We start from the raw sequence: 18,607 nt of genomic DNA, 5'->3' as shown, positions 1-18,607 counted from the left end.
TTGGTTTACATTCAAGAAGTTTAGAAACATATATCGGCAATAAATTACCGAAGCATCAGCAGTGGGATGATTCAAATGTGTCAAAATAAAAAAAAAACATGGCCTAAACATGAACACATGAAACAGAAGATACATGTACCAAATAAAAAAGATTACAAATAAAAACTGGAGATAAGGGGGACAAGATGTCACACAATAACTAAAGCACTAGCAATATGATCTACCACAAATAAACAGGAAGTGACATCAGGTGCTCCAAATTACCAAAGGGAAACACAGAAATAGCCATTCATTCCCCTTACTTTGGTGAAAGAAAAAAATTGGTTAATGGTTTTAGTTATGAACTACAATGTAGAGATACGCCAGATAGGCCTGTTCTAGTTTCAAAATGTATGTACAAGTAATTCATTCATGGGAAAATCGGTTTCTGTGCTTGCAAAATGCAAGAAAGTATTACTGTTTAAAAGGGCTACAATACAGGTGCTTCACTGTAAAAATATCAATTTCATGATAAGCTGGTTAATCTGTAGCATGTGACATTCTAAGGTTTTGCCTAGTGGCTGATATGTATGAAAAATATTGTTACTTATAAGGGTGTTTGTACCACTTTGTTATTAATGAAAAAAAAAATGTGATTTGCATAACAAATATTTTAAAAATCTTTTAGCTTAAATTATTTGAACATAAATTATGAAACCTTTTAGAACCAGTTGAAAGTTTCTTTCATTCCCAGACTTAGTGTATACCAAGACCATATTATTACATACAACTATGCTTTCATGTAGCACGAGAAATAAAAAATAAAATGAGGGATCTTTAACAATTTTTATACCATGATTTTCATGACAGAAAGAAACTTATGTTTTCAATATTTTTAGATTTTATTTTTCTTGGGGATATTACACTGAAAAAAATTACTGTATATTAAGTACTTAATCTAAATCTAAATTTACTTACTACATTGTACAAGTCACTCCTGATTTAATTATTTTTTTTAGAAAAGCACAAGGTTTAAAATATAAGAAGAAAGGTAGGAGTTGATTTTGTGGTTATGCCCCACAGATTTTGGAATAAGTGGACAAAAACAGTTTTAAGGATTAGACATTGCCCCTAACAGGACTAATTCCCTCTGCAGCCTATTGAACCCTGTACATTTGGGGACCAATGAGGACATACAATTCATACTGGACACAATTTTTATGTTGGATAGACTTAAGCACACCAAACGTGAAACAGTAATCAGTACTATTTTTTTACAACACCATTACAGAATATTACTTAATTCCTGACAATATGCACATCTCCATTTGGTAGTCTAACACTCCGTTGAGTTCATAACAATCTTGCACATTGTTAAGGAGGAGTTGTGGACAATGCACAAGTCCAAGTTTTGCTGAAAAACCCTTAAGTTTAACAGCAATCATTTCTACATTTTTTGTCCAAACATAAATTCCTGATAGTATGCACATTTCCATGTGGTTATATTACATACCACAAAGTTTCATAACAATGCTGCAAGCTGTGAAGAAAATAGTTCGGACAGACAGGGTGAAATCTATACACCCCCATAAACTTTGTAATAAATTGAAGAAATCCTATATGAGCCCTTATTTGTTTGGAATGTCGGCATCCTAAATTGTGTCGAAGCACTGATATTATTACAAGTACTGAATCAAAACCTAATAAAAATTAACAGCTCAGCCACAAGCATGATACATGGTTACACATGTCCCCATAGAAAGCAAACTGAACAAATCTCATAACTCTACAGGCTTTGAGATCATTATAACATATTAAATCTGTTAAGTTTGAAGCAAGTCAAAAAAGCATTCTCAAGATTTGATGTGACATGCAAATACCACCATTTTTAGACTGTTTGAAGTTCAATAACTCAGAAACAACATATCTAATTTTCACCAAAATGTACAGACCTGGAGGTCCATATCCCCTTCAAATGGAGTTTGATGTCTAACCCATATGTTGGATTACCTCCCCTTGAATTCCCATGACAATAATTATTTCTTAATGCACATCTATATGGGATGCTTACCCTTGTAAAATGACATCAAAATCCAATGAGTGGTTTAGGAGTGGCCCCTACAGGTTTTAAGATTATTTTCTTTTAGAGTCCTCCAACAATAATTATAATCATTTTTCTTCATGCACATCTACAAATCCTATTTAAAGTAAATTTATCCACACAATTGCAAAATCCTGACCATCCCTTATTTAAAATTAAGTCCATCAGAAACTCAGAAACTAAACATGAAGTTTTCTCAAAAAAGTATACAAACCATAAGACGATCAGAACAAACAGTTGCAAAAAGGTAAAAATATTGAACAATGTGCTCTCAAGATACGATACCACATATTTACAACAGACAGGCAGACAGACAGACAGACAGACTGACTGACATTTGTTTACCATTATATGACTTGTCTATGACCAAGGTGTAAAATAAACGCATCTCCCTGTAAAAATTTAGTTTCAATTGTAAACAAATTGACATTATATGAATGGATAATGGCAATAAAAAACAACACATCAGGTTCTTTCGTCACTCTCATTTACTCTTTCTTCTCATTACAAAATAAATCACAAAATCAAATGGTGTCTAGAGTTAACTAAGTGTCTTTATTTTTCAACCCTTCAAGTCTTTCAGTTCTGGGTGATCTCTGAAGTTAGGGTCATTGGGCCTTACCCCAGTTTCCTTAGCCAAATCAATAAGACTCTCTGGAAAAAAAACAAGAAGGAAGAATAAACAAAACAAAGTAATAATGGGTTTTCATTTTGTTAATCTGTGCTGAAGGACTGAATTCTAAATTTTTATTTTCTGACTTTTATGCTTATACCAATATATATAATTCAGGAACATTTTAAAATATGATTCAAGAGGTCAAATTTAAAACAGTCAATGATTGATGTAAAGCAAATTGAAAAAGTGTGGTTTGGAGTGACATTCCATGTAGAAATGATTATCCTATGTATAAATCATGGATACCTGCTTAACCTTTTATAAACCAAATACTAAGTTCCTGACCAAACTAATCTAGTTTCTCAAAAAAAAAAATCAAAAACAAAAAACAACTGCTCTGTGGGGTCTAGCCCTATACTCTTTCAACATTCTTCGTACACCATATTTTTCCAGGAGAGCAATTTAAACAGACAATTGTATTGAAAGTAGTACCACACTTTTTGATTGGCTATAAAATTGAAAGTATTTTTCTGTCAACCATATACTTCCATAGTAAATGACCTTGATAGAAAGACTTATAATGTAAAATACATGTACAGTTGTCTGGCATGGGAGATGAATTGAATTTTTTACTACCAATTTCTGTACCTATTAAGAGAAGATGAATAGAATTTTTTGAATATCAATAACTGCAGCTATTAATTGAAGAAATTATAAATTGTCCTAATATAATTTTCTTACGTGTTGCTTGTTCTGCAAATAACTGTTTGGCTCTAATCGCTTTCTTTTCTCTAATCTTATCTTCCCGCTCTAATATAACTGCTTCCTTTGCTGTTAATTTCTCTGTAAAAATAATCACATGGATTTTTAAAATGAAATAAATTTTAAAACAGATAAAAAAAAAAAAAAGAAAGAACTACAGTTTCTCATCTTAAATAATTTACTTCATTTATCTGAAAAGACATTTGTTATTTTTTATCAAACAAATAAAGCATGTCACCCAGTTGTTCTCAAACCAATTCAACAAAACTAAAGCTAATAAACTCATACCTAATCTTCCAACTTCACAAAAGCCAAATCTTTCTAGTTCAATTAAGGAGTGTAACTAATATCTAAGTATATTATCTGGTATAAAGAATTTTGGTTTAATTTGCGCAGAATAAACTGCGAAGCGGTTTATGTTATGCATAAATCACATCAAAGTTCTTTATACCAGATAATATATTCAGATATTACCTACACTACTTACAATTTTAATATTTTTGCAAAAATTTGATAAATTCTCATTAATTTATTCCAATACAAATGTCTTTTTATTTCAGACAGAATTATTTCATTGGGAAAAGAAGTCTGATTAAAAGGGACATGGTTTAAAGTTCATGACCTTGTTTATTGATTAGGTGATAGGAAAATTTTGTATCCAAGATAAAATAAAAACAACAGCATCTTTTCAAACAGTAATATCAAATTATTCACTGGTATAGAGTAACTGTAAATCATGCAAAACAAGACAAAAAATAAACAAACAAAATATAATGTTTTCAGAAGTACTGTGAAAGTACTTTACTTTGTGGATACCAATTTTCGTGGTTTAGGGAAGAAACACTAGTTCATGGATTCTTGAATATGTGGTTTTGAGGTTTTCAGTATACATATCAGTGGGATTCTCCTTTTTCGTTTGGAACCAAATTTCGTGTTTGGCCAAGCTGCAAAAACCACGAAAATTGGTACTCCACGAATAGTACTTTCTCAGTATTACTGATTTGCTACCAATTTTCTTTTGTCTAAATCTAATGGCTGCATTTTATATGTCAATGTTGTGAAACAGCTATCAACAAAAAATTAATGTTTTGTTCTAGGACTTTGATAAAGATTAACCAAACCATAGTTACATGCAGTATACCAGCATTGCCCATGGATCAGTCATTTTCTTTTTAATTTTAGTTAACCCAAAATCATGAATTTAAGTATCAAATGAAATGTCTTTTTATTCCTATAACCATGTTAGAGGACTAGTTTTAGGCCTATAACAATAATAGGATAAGTATGTAGATAAATGATTTTATTTTTAAAAAAAAATATAAATTATAGGTTTACTTAATGTGTAACCTACATATCAACAATTCAATGGTGGTTGAGCAGAAACGGTCATGTTAGTAAAGGTAAATAAAATAATTGGGCAAGCACGGTAGCAGAAAACAGATATTATTTTTTAGCCTTAGATTCCTACCCTTTGTACATATGTATATATTAGAAAAAAAATTCAACTAATACAAAGAACTCACTCTCAAAAACAGATGTACTTGTAAAGGAATAATACAATTTATGTGTGGGTATCTCTCATCCTTTATTTTAAGCTAATATTCTACACAAAGCATGGAAAGCTCAATACTCACTCAAAAGGTAAACTTAACAGTTGAATAAGCTCATTTTTAAGGGATATAGTAATGATTCACTCATACAGTTTATGTACATTTGTGTAATTTATATTCAATTACTGAATTTCAGTATCTTTATTTCCATTGTAACAAGGGACTCAGGCCAATTTGAACTGATTTTTAGGTGTGTTTGATGTGTAATATTTTTTCCACAGTAGCCAGATTTTAAAAGTGGAGGCTTGTGATCAAGCCAAAGTACTTTAACCCTGCCACATTTTTTGCACCTGTCCCAAGTCAGGAATTTCTGGCCTCTGCATGTCTTGTTTTGATTTCACCTTTAGTTTATTTTTTATGTTACTTGAGTACAAAGGGACAACTCTTTTGCTGTACCTGTATATAATGGTGTTTTAGGGCCAGCTGCAGCCTGCCCTGTGGTATCGATCATTGAAGACCAATAGGTGGCCATGGACTGATATTTTCATCCCAGTGCGATTGTAATTTCTTTGACATATACACCATACCTATTATGTTATAGTATAAATTTAGACCAGTAACCTGTAGATCACAGCATGGATCATACGTACTTCTCTAAAGTAGATACACACAACAAGAATGGATATGGTGTATATGTCAAAATAACAACAGGATGAAAAAATGTCAGGTCAAGAGTTATAAGTATGTATGACAGTCTCAAAGACACAACTTACTCATTCTCTGATGTCCATATATAACGCCAGCCACTAATGCTGTGTACCTTGCTGCCTATAAGTAGAAACAGGGAAGAATGAATTTTATAGAAAGCAACTTTAGTTAAGATTAATCAGTGATTGTGATCAATATTATTATTTTAGCCATGGGACAATGACCATTCTGCCATTACAATAAGACTTTTTCAGTTTTAAATGTCCATTCTTGTGAAATTTAAGGACAAATTTGATCAATGTCACTATGGAGACTAACTTAAATGCTTAGATCAGATAACATAGACAAATACTCAACACTTTGACAATCTTGTCAGATCTTAACTTTTGCCTTTGAACTTAACCCTAAAAAGTTTTTCTCATAAAATTGAGGAAGTTTATTTCTCTGATTTGGTGGCTAAAACCTCTTTTACAACCACCTCTGTGTAAATGTAAAGGTTACACAGGTGCTAATGAGCTTATTATTAAATTTTTCACTATACATCTCATTTCCTAGCAATGTGTTAGTAAGTGGAGGATATAATGTTACAACCACCTCAGTGTAAAGGTAACACAGGTGCTAATGAGCTTGTTAAGGTGGTCATGGGTACTAAGTTAACAATGTCCACAATTAGTCATGTAGTCAACTGTCATTTTTTAGTTTTGATTTTGCGAAAGTTAATAACTATTGTCCATGGTTTTATTGAAACTTTTCATTGTGATCATTCTTAATTTCCACATTTACTTTTTGACAGCCTGTGCTCCTTTTGAAATCATGATTAAATCATTTGATTTATTAGGAACCGAATGGAGCAGTAAGGGGGAAACAATTCACCATATGTACCGAAATTGTGTTATTTTTTGGGACGATTCAGTTCTTGGTACATCATGACCACAGGGCATAATTTAGGCGGCAAAATGGAGATTTAAGTCGCCAAGAAGTTTTTAAAACTAGTTAAAAGTCGCCAGCTTGTGTTCTTTTAACAGAAGTGAAGTCGCTGTGAAATTTGACCAAAGAGAGATAACTCTAGCCCTTCCAGGTAATTAACAACCAAAATGCAAAATGGCAGCAATTTTCATAACGAAGAGATAATTTGATTTGGAAGGAGTTCACTTAATTTTCATCAGTTCTATCCAATCCAGGAAATATTTCACTTGTTCTAGTGACTTGGATAAAGGATAAAACCAGCAGAACTTATTTGAAAGAAACATTCAACTTATTGAGTTCAAAATCAAAGGAAAACAATCACAAAAGGTAAGGTACATGTATAATTTGTGTTCCTTGATTACATATGTAATTTGATGACAATTGATTTATTTATTCAATGAGAGACTCTTACAGTGCTTTCAATGATTTTAAAAGACAATTAATAATTGGTAGGTTCAGCTTGGATAAGTTTTGTGTATGAGTGCATGTGGGTTTGAAGTGACACTTTGTTTTGATAAGGCAAAAATAAAGATAATTAAGCTAACTATTATCACTTATAAAAAAAATCAGGACTACCATAATAGACTACCATTATGGCATATCAAGATGCAGTCATTCCTTTATCAATTTAAATTACAACTATCAATTATTTGAAAATAATCCCACTAAACAATGTGTACATATGTATGTACACACGTTTGTACAGACTGATTTGTGCTTTGTGTCAATTACAATACATGTGTAATCATCATAATGTCAGAACAGAGATAATTTACAAAAAAAATTAGTTTTCTTTTTCAGGTAGAAACCACATGAAGGTCCAGACCATTTTTAGACTTTAAGAACATGTTATTATAAGAAACAAGTTCTCAATGACAATCTGATCACTTACTATATTCAATTAAAGTTACTTATTATACATGTACTTATTCATTTGGAAGTATAGAAATTGGAATTACAGTATTAAACATATCTTATTTGTTTATTATTTATTAGAATACATGTCCTTGAGATACAACTTCATATCAATGCAATAAAATATTCTAGTGGTGAAGTATAATTTCTCCCTATTCCAGACTCACTTCTCCCTATCACTCCTGGAAGGGAGAAGTCACTTATCCTATTCACTGAATCCTAGATTATGCCCTGCATGGCCGTCTATGATACTAACAATACAATGCTATTTTTAAATAAATTTATTGGCATTAATTAGTGTTATAGCAAGCATTATTTTATTGACCCAGAGTACAAAATAATATATTGCTTAAATGTTTTATTTCAAATGGAATGATGAATCAAATCCTTACTTTTTATTTCCTATCATGCATAAGGGCCTTGTTTTGTAAATAATGGCGGCGCCCATGAAGGACACATGTCTCTTAAAATATATTGTGATACATACTGTCAAACATATCCAATATTGCCATATGTATCGTTTGAGAAAAAAATGTATTTTTACACCCCTATGGAGCAGACACATTTTGAAAGAGTAAAGACTAGAATCTGATAGAATTTTAAATAATTTCAAAAAAAAAATTATTTTATGCTGCTGTTCAGTTACATAAGTAACAAGCTCCCCCTACTCAGTGACTCTTGTCTCACACATTCAATTTCACATGTAAAAACTTTAAGTTACCTCTCTTTGGTAAATTTATTGCCTCCTGGCTGTCAATCTATACATTATATGAGTGATTCCATTAAAATTAACTATGTGTATATTGTTGTATTGATGTTTTCTTTTCTAACCACATCTTATGTTTTTTTCTACATGATGTTCAGAATTGAACTTTGTAAAACAATTCATAATGTCAACATCACAAAGCCTCTTTTGTAAAAATGATAAGAACTTCTATAAAAAAAAACCTGCTTGCAAAGAATATGGTATCAGCATACAGAAAAAATTAACCTGGAATCAAACTAGGTAGGTTTCTGAAATGTGTGAAAAGCTTTTGAAAAGTGGTACTCCACAGTAGCTTCAGAGCAGTAGGGGATTTCCGCACAGTCTTCATCAGGTGATTTTTCCTTAGAGTTGTAACAAATTTTAATTGAATAGAGTCTAATTCTGTTTTCATTATACAGTGCAGGGGTCAAGATTAACTTTTTGAGGCCAGTATACCTGGGCTACAAAACTATAAACTCAATTAGCCCAGAAAAAAAAAGCTAGTAGCCAAGACTTTTTCAGACAAAATTTTGGTATGTAAAAATACTTGTTTGAGGGTATGAACTATTTGCTGTGGTGTTGGTTTCTTGTTTCTTTTAAACCCAGAAATAAAATTCCAAATTTAACGAAATACTGGATGCGGAAATTAATAAGCAATTCTAAATAAGAAACTGACATCGATTATGTATGATTTTCGTATTATTAGAACTGGTTACTGATAAAATTTAACTAGGGATGCTACATTTCCGAACGAATGATAACCAGAAAAACATAGGCTGCGAGGACATTGTTTCCATGATTTTAACTTATATTATGGCACATCCTTCTGACCCCTCAACCTGGCATATTAGTATCCAAGTAAAAAATACGAGAGTCACACGGTTAGAGGAAATTCGGACTATTTTGATTATGCAAAGCATTTATTTTCAATGTCAATCACACAAACCGGTGTGCATGCTGCAGGATAAATAAAACAATTGTCAATACGAAACATTATTTTAGGAATATCTGTCATGATACCTTAAATGAATGATAAAGTATTAGAATTAGAAATTAGGAACATAGCAAAAATATACCCGTATCAACGGAGACACATTTTTAGGAGCTGCAAGAGCTGTGGCCATCGTTATGTTCTCTAAGGCCGAAAGGTGACCTTGACTTTTCAAGCAAGCGCTAGGTCGGTCTTGATTAATCAGTGTCATCAGTGTCATTAAAAAGCTTATAAAATGGAACAACTGCTGATAACAACGATTACGATTTTATTTTTGCCTCTTGCTTCTATTTTATTTTTAGTTGTAGTTTTGGCTTCGTTAGGACAGTCTTTAGGTCTCAGAAAGAAATATGTAGAGTTTCTGTTGAAAGTTTTTGAGGTGCGTTATTCACTCATTCAGTGATTCACTATTCAGCCCTCAGGATATCATTACTGTACATGAATTCATGATACAGTTACACCTTCAACTACATGTACATGTATTTGTATAAAATGTGTATACTCATATAGGCTATTGCCAGGATAAGAATTGTTCTTATCTTATGCTCTTTGAAAAATCAGTTGTTAGAAAACAAACTTAATATTTGATAGGTGAAATCTTAAATGATCTGAAGAAACATAAGTTAATGCCCCCAATTAGTCTTGGACCAAATCTTAGTCTGTAGTTACATATGTTTTGTTGTGCAATCATGGATTCACAGGAGTTGGAGTAAATTCATGTGCCCAAAACCCCTGTTTTTCCATCTTACGGAATTATTTCTTTACCTTTAAAATTACAGATGTTAAAGTTGACTCAAAACTGAAAATTTTGCCCGCACAAGAATATTGTTAAAATGCACTACCAACCTCCCTAAATGGTATGTATGGACTTCTCTATCATTTGGAAGCCAAGTTAGGGCACTGGTGTCAATATCACAAAAAATTGTAAGTGTAAAGTTTATTTTAAGTGATGATCTTACAACAGAAAATAGCTTTGTGAAGCCATAACTTCCAATCAATTTTACACTTTAATACAACTCTTTGTGAAATTGATGGCAGTACAGTAGCATATAACTTCTGAATTCTTTGATTGATTCAGACTTTTTACATAAAAGCCAAATCAGCTGAGTTGTTTAGTTCTTACTATGAATATTGTACAAATGTAACCAATAAAACATGGAAAATGAGAATGAAATACATTGTCTTGTTTATAATGTACATGTAGATCAGCATGTATTCTACATGTATCTATCAGTACTTTTAAGTTTTATCAAAGCTTTTTTTTATTCAAGAAATAGTACAAAATACCAGGTGGTGAGATTTGCTTCTATTTGTTGGTGAGAAGTGCTCATTGGTTTAAATGACAAATGTGTGATAAAAGTTGGGGATCCTAGACTGAAAAGGATAAGATTGTTTCCCTTCTTTACCTAAAGATTCATTCTTTTTCATGAGGATATCAGTTTTAATAAATTTAAAATTAACAGTATTATTTGGTATGATTTGTCTTTTTACTGTAGTTTGGACAACACAAAATTGAACAGAAGCAACAGAAACTTGTGGAGGAGGAGTATGATGAGGAAGCTGAGGATAGTGGTGTTGAGGATGATGAGGGTAATTCTTGAACAGCTTAAAAAAAAGAATTGCATATCTGTTTTAAGAAATAATTCACACAGACACAAGCTAATGTTTGTTTTACCATGGACTGGCCTTTTACACTGATGCCAGCTGTTTTACTCTTATCTGCATGTAAATAGAGATGGAAATAACAACTTATAATATAAAACCTCGGTAAAATGATAAAAACCTGAGCCTGTGGATTATTTCATTTCTTATATGACACTTACACGTACATATAAGGAGAATACCTGTACATGTGTACATGTAGCATGTGTTAACAAAAAGTAGGAATACAAAATGTACTTTGTTACGATTATAATAACCAAATTTTGATCTTACATTTCCTATAATCCTTTTCAATTTATTCTGTACCACCAGAATAAATAACAAAACTGTTGTTGAGGTCAAATGTTATGGATTAATAATGAATTACATGAAAAAACACTATGAAATCAATTAATACTTGAATACAATTATACCTGTAATTACAGCCATTCCTGGTTTCGATACATATTTTTGGGTTTCAAATCTTTAAGGATAAAAAAACCTCATGTCACCAATTTATGTTTGGAACTTGTCTACTGTTTCTGAACACTACACAAAAGTATAGTCCAAATGTACTTCCTTTTATCTCATTCCAGTGTTCTAGGATTCCTATTTCCCATTACCTGGGGCATGTGAACTTTGGGTCAGGGAATGTTAGGTACTTAGTTACACTTTCCCGTGGCAAGTTGAAAATTTCATATGCTGTAAGGATTTGTTTTGTTAGGAAAGCAGTCATTGTCTGTGGGAAAGTTGATTTTATATGGATTTTTCCTGAGGAAACCTCAATTTCTGAAAAATTCTAGAACACTGTCATTCAATACATCTTTAATAACATGTAAATATGTTTCTGGTAATTATCAGCTCAATAATATTCTATTATTTCTGCAAATAAAATTAAGATCTAGTCTTCAAATCAACTGAAGGTTTGAGGGACTTCTTATTGGTCTTGAAAGATGTTTAGTTATAAATTAGCATTTGGGGAATGAAGTTCTTGCAGTGCTGTGTCTAGAAGCATTAGATGTGCTATTCATGTTCCATTTAATACAATTAACAGCCAATCACCATCCTATCATTGATATTTTATGATTCTTAAATCGGAAGTGAAGAGCAGTGATTTTATCTAAGTGAAATTGGTGGGTAAATTCAAATTGGTAAAAAGTGTCTAGTTTAAAAATCTTATTTTGCATGTTTTGATCAAGGAAATTATATTCTTAAGCTTATAAAGATTCCATTTGAGTATAATTTCAGTGTATGATAATAATCTGTTGAAATACTTTTGACTGTGATTGCAAATTAACTTTTTGACAGGTTTAAAAAAATTGGAAAAAGGTGAAATAGAAAATAAATTGTACATGTGTGTGAAGTTGGATACTGTTTGACTTTTTACTTCAAAAATCAGTAGTATTGATTGACATTGAGTTTATACATATTAGGAAAAACTGTTCTAAATAATATGGGAAATGTAAATTTATGATTATAGTATTATTCTACATCTGACATGTAATCTTTTAAAATTTATTCATGCTACAATTTTCACAAGAATCAAAAACCACCAGTGCTAACAGCACTTTGATAATTTTCTATTTATCAGGTAAACGAGTGATTAGAAGAGACATCTCAGTATCATTAGATGGGTTGAAGATACATACAGCAAGACAAGATCTACAACTTGGAGATTTAAAGAAGGAATTTCATATTTCAGATGTCATGTATTTTGCAAAATGTGGCATGGAGGTAAAAACTATTTTTTGTAGAATATCTTACAGGTCTTAGTGATTGTGCTACAACAAACCAGTACATCACAATAATTCCACCAGATTCATTTCAATGATTCCAATCCTATTCCTCATATTGCGCAACTGAAGTGAAGAATAGTGTAATGGCAAATCTCTTGTAGTAATACTAAGTATTTATATGTAGGATTCAATTTAGCTATGAGAAAACACTTCAGATTTACCAAATCAAAAAGGATAGTTGAGTGATTTGCTAAGGATATGAAAAACCTAGTCGATTAATAAGAATCTTAGAATTGTGATACATATTTTTCGTATGGCATTGGAATGCCTACACTCCTCAATCTCAGGAAGCCCTGGATTTATTTATCAGTAAATTGTTCCCTGCACATATAAATTAAATAATTCAGATTAGAAAAAAATATCACATAATACATGTAGCTCTTATAAAACTCTTTGAACAAGTAAACAAGTGGAATCACTGTTATAAAATTTTATCCTGATATTGTCTTTATTTGATCTTTTTTAGGCAGTCATTGAGGATGATGTCACCAAATGTTTTACAGCTGAAGGTAAAACTTAAAACCATCATCATTATAATTGATAATGTTATCATAATACCCTGTCTTCTTAAGGATAGAGGGTATACTGTTTTATCCTTGTCTGTACTCCCATGTTTCCATAACACTTTTTTCTGTCACAGTTTTCTCTGCAACTACTCATCACAGTGGCTTGAAATTTTAACACATTCTTCCTGTAGGTATGCCATATGGTGGGATATATTTTTGAAAAAAATCTACAAAAACTGACTGTTTACCAAGGACTTTAATGTTCCATGTATCATGATTGAAAGCGGGGTATCACTAGGGAGCCATTGTTCACAGTTTAAAACAAAACAGAAAAAATGTTAAGAAGACCATGATTTAGTGTTGATACATATGAGATGTTCATGTTGTGCTAAGTTCAAAATAGTACCAGTATATACATGTACATGTAGCTCAAGTATAGTTTTACTTTTTTCAATTTAAGTACAAACATTACATGTATCAACATTTAGTAAGCTTTTCTAAAGGGTGAGATAAAGTTGTACATTGTACAGAATATTTAAGAAGGTAATCAGTGGATTATAAAAAAAAAACCAAAATTTTAGCAATACATGTATCCCTACTTGAAGATGTTGCATTTGAAAATAGACTTGGTTGCATCAAACTCATTACAAAACAGTCTGATAACCAAAATGTGTCAGTTTTCCATTACATATTTAATTTTCTTAACTTCTAGGTTGTTCAAAAGCTTGTCTTAGACAGTCTTTTTGTATTGTACCTTAGATACATGTAAGCTGCAGGGTAATGTTACGTCCAGATTTCAATCACTACTTAAATGATTCTTTGGTTGCACTGGTAGCTTCACAAATGATCTGTGTCAATTTTTACTGAAGGACAGATTTATTTAGTTTGTCAAAATTTTCTTCCTATATCACCAGAAATGTATATTTGGGAATATACTTTGATTTAAAAAATTGTTACAATTTTTTTCACATGACTCTTTGTAAAACTGGCACCGGGTTGCTAAATTTGACTTACTTAGTGTAGTCTAAAACTTTTTAAACTTTTGCCTATTGTAAATGTGTATATTGAAGAAATGTGCTGGGAGACATATGATTGTGACACAGGTTCAAGCATGTTTTCTGTCTCATTTGTTTTGGTTTTACCATGGTTGCTTGTGTTCTTCAACACTAAAGATTTGCAACTAACATCCATAGATAAGTCAAGAATATAACATAAGTACATGTATATATTTTTCTCCTTCTTTAGAGCTCAAGTCATGGAATTTTTTAACAAGAACTACTCAAGGTCATCAATTCATCAGGTAAGATAACTCTAGTAACCCAAGTTTGTCTTTGATTCAGGTTGAATATGCTTTTTCCGTGAAAAAATATAATTCAAATAAGATTTACCTATTTTTTGATTCTGTCACTACAAAAAACCCAACTCTACTTTCTGTTTAGATGACCTTTCTGGTCATTCAATCAGAGTTCAGCTTTCATGATTGTGAAAGCTGTTCTTGAAGGGAGAAACCGGAGAATACTGAAAGATAGTAGGTCTAATTTTAACAAGATAGCTATGAAGACTGTGACAAATCATCATTACTTATTACACATGTGCATTATTATCCAAACTTTCGTAATACTGGTATGTATACAATATAAATTTCATTAATGGGAAAAGCCAAACTGTGCTATAGTTTCATTGTTTCTTTTTATTTAGTAGATGGAGGACCATTTGATAGATGAAATAATGATACACATTTAAAATACATGTAGTTATTTTCTTTTTAGCTCACCTGGCTGAAGGCCATGTGAGCTATTGCCATCTCTTGGTGTCCGTCATCATTGTCATCATTAACAATTTTTCAAAACTCTTCTCATCTGACACTACCTGACCAATTTGAACCAAACTTGGTATGAATGTTTCTTGGGGTATCTTGCATAGAACTGTTGAGGGGATTTTTGATCTGTCGAAAAACATGGCCGCTGTTACTAAAAATAGAACATAGGGTCAGACATTAGTTTTTCACACATATATCTCCAAAACCGTTAGATTTAGCTAAATTCTGACTGGGTAAAAGTGTTCAGCATGATGAGATGTATCTGTGGTTAAATTTTCATTTTAATCCGTTAAGCCATGTTGGAGTTACTGCCCATTTTCAACATTTTTTGCTATTTTTTATGTTATTTCTTTCAAGAATCTTCTTCTATGACACTACTTGACCAATTGAAACTAATCTTGGTATGAATGTTCCTTGGGGTATCCTGCATAGAACTGGTATGGAGTTTTTTGATTCGTCGAAAAACATTGCCACTGTTACTAAAATAGAACATAGGGGTCAGACAGTAGTTTTTAGCATATATCTCCAAAACCATTAGGTTTAGCCAAATTCTTTCAATAGCTAAAATGATCCTTATTTTTAGAACTACAAAAGTCTTCAGGCATTAAAGTTGTCAGATGCCTCCTTATAAGAGTTATTGCCCTTGACAGGGGAAAATGACAGGTTTTTTTTACAGTTTTCAGCCAGTGTCTTGAAAATGGTGATAGATTTAAACTTTCATTTGCTGAAATGATCCTTATGATTAGTCCTATCAAAGTTTTCTTGAGTCAAAATTGTTGGGCAACTTCTTGTTTAATTTATTGCCCTTGAAATTCAACCAGGTCAGTGATTCAGGCTCCTGGGAGCCTCTTGTTGTAAATCATGTGCAAATTTTATTTTTAATTACATCACATGCATAGTCTATACACTGACAAAGTATATAGAATTTAATGATTAAATAGGGTTTGCTGGGTATACTATAGCACACTGGTCCACAAGGCTAAGAGAAAAAAAAATTATCCCCATGCTAAAACCACTAGCCCTTACATGTTTTAGTCCATGCACATTAACAGATCCTGTATTTCAGATTAGTTGTGATGTAAATAGAATTAAAGGCTGAGCGAAGCAAGGGAAGAAAATTGTTGGGGTAGGATTGGCAAAAAGTCAAGATTTAATGCTAACAAATTATGTTTTCCCAATGTTAGGGAGGGTGCTTTATGACTTGGTACCTAATGTAGCAGTACATATAGTATTGGGTATTACCGTTATTTGTTAGCCAAGACAGGCTCTTAGCATAAAATTAATACAAAATTCATTTTGAAAGCTTAATTCAAATAAATTTCACATAAACTCAGTCGCAAATTTTAGTTGCTCAATTCAAGTAAAAAATTAGATTAATTTCACGTAAAACATGTGTAAAAATCACATGAAATATTTTTTGCCTGTGTATAATATCAAACCCAGTGTTTGTAATGTACAATTTGTTAGTTTGTTCACTTATTAATTCTGACCTTATTTTAAACATTAAAATGTTTAGGAACTTGAGGTAGGCATTGTTGTACACTGGGTTCTCTTTTTATTTATTTCCTTTTGGTACGCATTGCTACTAAAAAACTTTTTAAATTGCAAAAGAATTTTCTGTTGTTTGTCATTTAGATGCATGTTATGTATTGTTTGCATGGAAACCATAACTATTATACACTTGTATTTTTTTCTTATGAAATGGAATATTAATTAATGCAAATAAAATATTTATACTTTAGGAATTATATAGATAATATTGTCAGTATCTAAATCTAACCATGTAACTATTATTCTGTTTATCGGTAATCCATTTTTGCCATTTTAATGTACATTTTTGGTGGGCGACTTTCGTTGGGCAAAGACTGTAGTAGTGGGACTACACACTGTTGTTATGTGACATCTTTTTCAATAGAATGATCTCTGAAGAAAATGACCGATATACAATTACAATCACTCCCAATGTTTTGGTGAATATTTTTGATTATCTTGTCATGTACAAGAGATAGAGAAATATTCAACAACAAGCTTGAAGGAAAAAAGCACTGTTTATCAAAAAAAGAAATAATCAGATTAGAAAAAATCTCTTGTATTGCCATTTTCCCACTGCTCTTATTGTACTTGTATCCAAGTTTGTAAACTTCTTGACTTGAAGAAAAATAAAGACAAAATGGGTGATGTGAAGACAAGATCCAGAATTGTACATCTATGCAGGGCAGGGAAATTTCAGGCACCTGATATTATATAGATCAGTATTTTATGAGTCTTTGTACAGTGAAAGATCTATCATGTGTTACCCAAGGGTGTTTGAGATATCCCCTAATCATGTATGAAGATATCTAATGCTTGATCCTTTTTGCTCACTTTGAGTTTGTTAATCTATTAAATGTTTTGTTTTGAAGTGATCTATGGGGTCAGTGACCTATATATTACAGCTGATATTGGTGCATCAATGCGGTCAGGGACCTACATTTTACAGCTGATATTGGTGCATCAATGTCACCAGGGACTTAAATTTTATAGCTTATTTTGATGCATCAATGAATGCAACACATGTTAATGTCACCAATTATGCTTCATGCCTGATATTGAAATATCAGACATCCATTGATCAGATTTTTGAAATTTCTAACTCCTAATGTTATTGTGCCAATTGTTTATGGGAAAATTCACATGTTCTGTCTGGACCAGTTAGTGTGTTAAGGAAAGATTGCACAGCTAAACATAGGAATTTGTGATCTTGAATTGTCTCTCGGTTGAAAAATTCTGTTCCTTAAGTGCTAAAATACCAGTAGATAAGAAAAAACAACAAAAAAATCACAAAAACTCTTTACTTGTTCCTGAAGTTTGACATGGGCAATACATGTAGGCCAAATAGTTAAAGGTAGCTGTTATATTGTTGGTATAAAACTTACCAAATTTTTTAACATTTATGCTTAGCTTGGATAAAATCAGCAGGCTTATATATTTTTTACTGTTAAAAAAATCTCTTCATTTTTACATTATTCTAATAGCATGGGCATTTATCATTGAATTCCATTTTAGATCTAATGTTAAAATATTAAAACCTTCTGTGAAATGTGTGAATGGAAAAAAACAATGCTTATTACTGTAATCAAGTATTTTATGTAAAAGCTTAATGTATTTTTTGTGTTGCATAATACATTTTGTTTCACTGGTAATTGGAAAATAAAAAATAACCTATACATATATATGGTGGAAAATTATATTATGAAATTTTATAATAGGTTAATGCCAATATCAATATATATACATATATATATGTATGTCAGAAGCATGAAATGAAGTATTTTTGGGATTGATACCTCTGTATGAAGGTGTCAGCAATCTTAACACAAAGTAAGTTACTGGTTAGGACCATCTTAATGCTTCATTGTAACTTATTGCCCACAATGCAAGTGGTCATGGGTTCAACCACAGCCTAGTTTACTTAAGACTTTAAAATTGTTATTCACTGCTTCTGAGCTAAACATGCAGTGTATCAGAGATAG

General features: G+C 31.6%; 2 protein-coding genes across 2 annotated transcripts in view; one reads left to right on the top strand and one right to left on the bottom strand.

The window, feature by feature from the left end:
• Window positions 1-2,550: 2,550 nt before the first annotated feature.
• Window positions 2,551-9,557, bottom strand: LOC148620739 (uncharacterized). The gene is made up of 4 exons (XM_088574496.1): window positions 9,419-9,557; window positions 5,782-5,836; window positions 3,438-3,539; window positions 2,551-2,734 (listed from the first exon to the last, which is right to left on the bottom strand). The coding sequence occupies exons 1-4, from the start codon at window positions 9,551-9,553 to the stop codon at window positions 2,643-2,645; spliced, it is 384 nt and encodes a 127-aa protein (XP_088430622.1). The 5' UTR covers window positions 9,554-9,557; the 3' UTR covers window positions 2,551-2,642.
• Window positions 9,537-18,607, top strand: part of LOC148620738 (glycerol-3-phosphate acyltransferase 3-like) — a 23,773-nt gene continuing 14,702 nt past the window's right edge. The window contains exons 1-5 of the mRNA XM_088574495.1: window positions 9,537-9,712; window positions 10,830-10,923; window positions 12,566-12,708; window positions 13,237-13,279; window positions 14,522-14,576. Coding sequence (XP_088430621.1) covers window positions 9,569-9,712; window positions 10,830-10,923; window positions 12,566-12,708; window positions 13,237-13,279; window positions 14,522-14,576 — 479 coding nt within the window. The 5' untranslated portion in view covers window positions 9,537-9,568. The remainder of the gene's footprint in view (window positions 9,713-10,829; window positions 10,924-12,565; window positions 12,709-13,236; window positions 13,280-14,521; window positions 14,577-18,607) is intronic.

Source organism: Perna viridis, chromosome 3, assembly GCF_037379345.1.
Source record: "Perna viridis isolate PV_CMFRI_1.1 ecotype Kerala chromosome 3, ASM3737934v1, whole genome shotgun sequence".
Classification (NCBI taxonomy): domain Eukaryota; kingdom Metazoa; phylum Mollusca; class Bivalvia; order Mytilida; family Mytilidae; genus Perna; species Perna viridis.
Note: the sequence above shows the minus strand (reverse complement) of the source record. Positions and strands in the feature narration are given on the sequence as shown.